This window comes from Labrus bergylta, chromosome 16 (genome assembly GCF_963930695.1).
Source record: "Labrus bergylta chromosome 16, fLabBer1.1, whole genome shotgun sequence".
NCBI classification, from domain to species: domain Eukaryota; kingdom Metazoa; phylum Chordata; class Actinopteri; order Labriformes; family Labridae; genus Labrus; species Labrus bergylta.
In genome coordinates this window covers 9,192,755-9,198,882 of record NC_089210.1, presented here as the reverse complement: position 1 = coordinate 9,198,882, position 6,128 = coordinate 9,192,755, and the positions used below count along the sequence as shown (strand labels likewise).

The following is a 6,128-nucleotide window of genomic DNA, read 5'->3' as shown; positions in this document are numbered from 1 at the left end:
ATGACATCTTACAGTATGTGAACCCCACACTATGTGCTCCACAAATTCAATCTATTTATAAGATACAGATTCAGTGATCAGCTTTCCATACAATTAAAAAATTATAACAACTGAAAAGAAAATATGTTAATAAAAGTTTCCCATAATGTTTTTTTTTTTTATTTGTCAATCATTGCTTGTTCTTTCTCTCTTTTTCAGACCAGAAGGGTAAGAAAAACACACTATATTCACTTTGTGTTTCATAAATGTAACTTTCCATTTATCATCATCATCATCTTCATCATCCTCCTCCTCATCTTTATAATGTTATCCTCATCATCCTCATCCTCAACATAATATGTGTGTCTTTCCACTCGTTCAGAGATGCAGACAGAGGAGGAGGGTAAGACTTGCAAAGAAACAAACACAGAAGCAGTGATCTTCTGTGGTAATGGGACTGAGAGTGGAGATGCATGATACAACCACACACACACACACACACGCACGCACACACACACGCACACACAGGATACATACATAATATCCTTTTAATAGCACTGAGGGCACGTTATAAGTTTATTTTTAAGCGCCAGAGATGCTAATTAAATTAGGTGTCGGGAGCAAAATAGAAGGTGTTTAATTTATGGGTAAGGATCACATGCTATGAGGGTGTGTATCTGTGTTTGTGACTCTTCTATTTTAGCTTGGGTGAACTTTCTCCACATGAACACTACATGCAAATTAACTTTCACATTTGTCCTTTGGCAAACACTGTAAATGTACCTTAGCAGGGTTAGCATCCCTGTTTTAAACCTTATAAGGAGCTAATAGCTAACAGCTTTGGCGGATGGAATACATTAAAGTATGATATAAAAAGTTACTCATCAGATTGACAAAATATGGGATGCAATTTAGAGGGGGGGGCTATTAAATTTAATTATGGTGTATTTTGTAACCCGTCTTTTTTAGGCTGTTTGAAGCTTTATTCTAAGGTTTTGATGATTAATGAACGATTGAACCGTTCAAGTTAATAAATAAAAGCATTTTTAAAACAAATTGGTGAAGTGACTTAGTATCAAAGCAATAAAGACCATCTGGGGTATCAAGCCATAATTTAACTTTAAAAAAGGAATGCAAAACAGCATTATATACACACACACGTATCATAGCTTACAGTTATAGAAACTTAAACTGCTTCAATTTACAACCATATGGTTAAAATGCCGGATCAACTTAAAAAGTGACATGATGTGTAAAATCTGTATAAGCCTTGTTTCTGCTCTCACCTAATGCCCCCAAAAGAATCATGTTAGATGTAATTTTTCTAAAAAAAAATAACAAATACAACTAAAACTTTAAATGAAAAGGTATTTCCCTTCATCTTTTCCCTTCCATTAGTTCCCAAATATTGTGTCTAGGAAACTATCTGGAACATTAAAGTGTCAGATTAAATTGGAGACACATAGTGTGTAACAATTAATTTAATATAGGCTAATATTTTAAGCTTTCATACACAGTGAAAAGTGAAAGAATATAGCAGCTCCAATTACCCAACAATCAGCAGTCTGCAGTCAGATCTGACACAAACAGAACTGACAAGGAGATGTACTGGATAGTTAGCCGTCGTTCGCTGTACTCTGGGTTCCTTTGCCACTTCATTCGCTACTCAACAAGTGTCAATGTGCTTCCAACCTCCTACATGTAACAATATGATAGTGTTTTCTATGTGTGAGAAAGAAGCCTGAGATAGATGCAGAATGGCTGTTTGTGCCTCTCATCTCAGCTCTACGTGTGCCTCAAAACCTGACCTTTCAAGACAAATCTATAGCTGAGGGTAATGAATTCATCTAAATGTGTGGAATAATTGTGTGTGGGTGTAGTTGCCTACAGCTGAATGGTTACATGATATGTGAGGTTTACGTGCTCCATGTATGTACAGATCAGGTGGAATTGTGTTCTGCGCTGCAACATTGCACAGTTTTATTAGTCAAACAGACGAAAGTGATGCATATGTATGATGATGATGATTTCCTCTATGCCACTAGCATGCATATGTAATATGTAAAGAGTCCCCTAAGAGTAAAAAAAAAAGCATGTTGTTGTACATTTATGTATGGAGTCTGTATGTGAGTGTGTGTACATATTCAGTTCACCTTTAGGGTTTAAATGACAACCCACATTATGCAGCAACTGTTCAGGAGTGCATAAGCAAGTAGGCCTACTTGTGTTTCTCTGTGTGTGTGTGTGTGTGTGTGTGTGTGTGTGTGTGTGTGTGTGTGTGTGTGTGTGTGTGTGAATACTTCAGCGGGAATGTGCATTTGCTATCACTCCAGCTGAATTATTGCGTTAAGTGTCCTCGCCTTGCTGAAAGAAGCTAAACGTTAGCTTGTCTGCAGGTACCAGTGCAGGCCGGAGTTATACCACACTGCAGCTAAACTTTTGCCAGGTTCCTTTGTTTGAATCAGAACACCAACCAAAAAATGACATTCGCTGCTTTGCTAATTTCGAACCCCATTTTCTCATCCTGTTTTCTCCCCTGTATTTCCCGCTGCCAGTTAGCACTGACAACACATCATAGATGAAAGACATTTGCGGATTAAGTAATGCGCGCCAAAATAACCAACGTGATCCGACCCTAGGTGTGCGAGTGTGAATATGTGAATGTGTGAATGTGAGGAACATTTTAAAGTGCTTCAGATTGAAGCACTATTTAGAATGAACGCAACCATGATAGCCTTCTAAATATAAACCATTGTGAGACAACGTTCATGATAGCGTGTTATCAGTGCCGATGAGCTACAAAGCAAGAGCTGCTGTGCTGATTCGGGTTTTGAATTTTCAGATGTAAGTAAGCTGCAGAAAGTTTTACTAAAACTTTGAACCGGATCGTGTTAAAACATCAAACTTGTTTCTAGACGTTAGATTAGACAAGTCAAGTTGAAGGAAGTCAGATCGAATGATGACACTAAAAGAGGCAAAAGATAAACTCAGCATGATTTAGGTTTTGTACTCAACATAATCGGACAGAGTTGAGGCTCTGCTTGTTTACTAGCCTCTTTTAAATTAGATTTTGTAAAAGTTCAAACTAGTCAAGACATTTCATCACGCTCACATGAAAAATATGTCTTTATGATATCAGGTTTATTTTCTTTTTCTTGGCCAACTACTAAACTATCAGACTGCAGTCTTGTGTGTTTGTAGGCTCGTAGTGACTTTATGTGTCTGTTAAATGAAACACATTGATTTAACAATATAAGGATCTGCTCGTTATTCTGACAAACTTGTGTGTGTTTAGGAACAAAATGCGTACATTTGCAACGCTTAGATTACATTATACCATTGTGAGCTCTTCCACTCATTTGGTGCAGAACATCTGCTTAACCTGAGCTCATTCTTCATTAACAGATATCCAGCCTGCACTAGGTAAGCGCTTTGCTTTACGGTTAGAGTGATTGTTCATTTGTTTCTTTGTATGTATGTGTAATTGTGTGTGTGTGTGTGTGTGTCAGTTCCAGCCTGTCTGCAGCTATTGATGAACATTTTTCCTCATTCATAATCACACATGCACACATTTCTGCAGTCTGAGTGCGCCCGAGGAAACCAGATTTAAGTCTTCATTGTCCACACAACTAATTTCCATGTACCAACTGTTTCCTTTCACTCAGCGAACAATGAGCCTAGGGATGGTAAGGAACAGTCGCAACATGCTGTTTCCCAGCCTGCTTGTGTTTTTTTTTTTCTTTTATATGCTTGTTCTCTTTACAACCACATTGTGTGTTGGTGGACATGGGGATCTGTTACCGAATGTGACAGACTGAAACTGTTCCTCCCAGAGGCCTGGGATTGCTCTGGTGATGGCCATCATTTACGCTTAGTATCAAACGTTTCACTCGGCCAATGGGCTCATTTGAAGATGATAATTGGTGTGGAAATATGACTGTGAAATAACTTTATTTATACGAGAGACAAAAGTGACAAAGAACATCTCAGTGAATAATGAAGGGACATAACAGCAAAGGATGAAAACGATCCAAAGACACGACTTAAAAAGAAACTCAAGTCACAGATAATTCATCAGATGGACTGTCAGATGAAACAAGGTGAAAATGAAATGAGTAAGGAAAATACAAATAGACGAAAGAGATGTCTATGAATAAAAACACACTTTCAAAGTCAGTTAAAGTATACCGCTTTGATTGCTTCCACCAAAGCATCCGAGAAGTGAGAGTGAACTCTGAAGTGAACCGATGACGTCTGCTCATAAACAGTGATATATACTGCCTGTTCTTATGCTGCATATATATATCATTTGTCAGTGTGATTGTTGAAGATTACTACATTATAATACTGCTGAATAATATCACCCTAATACAGTTGATTTCTCTCACTGTCTGTATGTCCCAAGATTGAAGGAGACGCTGTGTGTTCTTTCTCTTGCTGCCCTTAATGATAAATTAATGATATGTTGAATAAATAAAAGCTGTGGGATTACAGAAGCATCATTCTCCATAGAGCAGTATATTTTCTGGAAAGGGATAAATATGTATGTTACTATTTTAAAGTTGTGGAAAGGAGATGGAATATTTGATAGCTGCTTTTTATACAGGTTCATTAATTCATAATCCTTTCCCAGTGCTTCCCCTGGAAGGTTCCTAGAATGAACCCTGGGATTTAGCACAAATCTAATTTAAATAAAAAGACAAAAGGCCAATTGATGAACAAACTAAATAATCAATTTCAGTTATTTCCCTAACATTTAAATCAAATTATAAAGGCCTTTCCAAGGAATGGCCTTATAGGACAGGTCCTATAAAATATGTATTAGTATTGGGTTGAAATAACGTATGGCTTGCTGCAAAATGTCTTCATTATCCAAAATATGAATAGCGTCTTCAGGGGAGTTTCAGTCAATTAGTCCCTCGGGGTTCTTGCACAACATTTGAAAACTTCTAATCCCAGTGCCAAGGACAGTGTCTGGAGTTAATTTCCCAAACACAACAAGAGTAAACATTCAAAGTGTCCCATGGGTGCCATCCCGGGATCAGCTTCACCCACTTAGCATTTTAACTGAAACCCTTTAAATCATGCCGAACATCTGAACCTGGATCTGTCCTTAGGGGCACTTTTGATTAAAAGATCAAATTAACTGAGCCCATAAAAACAGAGAGGGAGAAAGAGGCGCCGCCGGTGTAGCTCTCTGAATTTATGGAGGTGCATGACCTTATTTGACACGTGACCCTGGATCCATTCTCTCAGCAGCTACTCTTGTCCAATGGATGTCCACCCAGGGGCCTACTCACTCTACTTGATTGGTGGTCCAATGTGCCTCTATCTTTACCTGCTTGACTATAAACCTTCCTTTTTTTTCCCCTGTAACACTTACAAAATGTCTTAATGAAAGCGATTTTTGAAGTTGATTGTTGAAGACATAACTCATTAACGGTTGTGTGTTTTTTGGCAAGGAAAAACATGAAATTTTATTTGAGTCTGAGATAGAAAAAAAAAAGTGTTTCTGGAGTGTGAGAGCACGGTGATTTAATGTGTGAGTGTTCCTCATCTGCAGTCAAGATTATCATTGGGCCAATTAACGGGTGTGTATAACACGAAGCAAAGATACTGTACAGACTGATTTGTTCCCCGCTCTCTCTTTCTGTCTTTCCCCCTCCGATGAAGAGTTGCCTCCTGATGGTAAGACAAATGAATATATTAGCATCTCTGTATAGCATAGCATCTGACAAGCAAACACCTTACAGAGGTTACATCAATTTACCTGCAAGAGAAACAAGGGAACGGATAAAAGAACAAACTTGTTTTTTATCGCCGAGATAAGAGCATACAACTTCAGTGTATGTTCTGTCAGGGAGGTAGAAGATTGCTGAAAGTCAACCTTAATGTGATGCCTTCAGAGGAGATCTGAGGAGTTTTTTTTGTTCCCTGGGGGCCAGTCTGTTCTAGGGGGCTCCTTGGTCGCCTGTCAGATGGTCCCAAATGGTTAGTGAAGAGTAAAAAGCAAAGAAAAAGGCATGACACAAACTCACTGAATGGTTTTGCCTATTAGGAAGACTGCAGCTCAGATTTAGTGCTAAAAATCACAAAAGAAATACCGTAGATCCCTGTGCTCAGAGGGTGGTATTTAATGGTTTAAGGCA

At 38.3% G+C, this 6,128-nt stretch overlaps 1 protein-coding gene across 4 annotated transcripts in view; it reads left to right on the top strand.

The window, feature by feature from the left end:
- The first annotated feature begins 348 nt into the window (after positions 1-348).
- mybpc2a (myosin binding protein Ca) overlaps positions 349-6,128 on the top strand; it is a 31,786-nt gene continuing 26,006 nt past the window's right edge. Inside the window, exons 1-4 of one of the 4 annotated variants that reach the window (XM_065964795.1) lie at positions 349-382; positions 3,385-3,402; positions 3,645-3,665; positions 5,653-5,667. In XM_065964795.1, coding sequence (XP_065820867.1) covers positions 364-382; positions 3,385-3,402; positions 3,645-3,665; positions 5,653-5,667 — 73 coding nt within the window. In that variant the 5' untranslated portion in view covers positions 349-363. The remainder of the gene's footprint in view (positions 383-3,384; positions 3,403-3,644; positions 3,666-5,652; positions 5,668-6,128) is intronic. The other 3 variants (XM_065964796.1, XM_065964797.1, XM_020645752.2) reach the window with 3 other exon arrangements.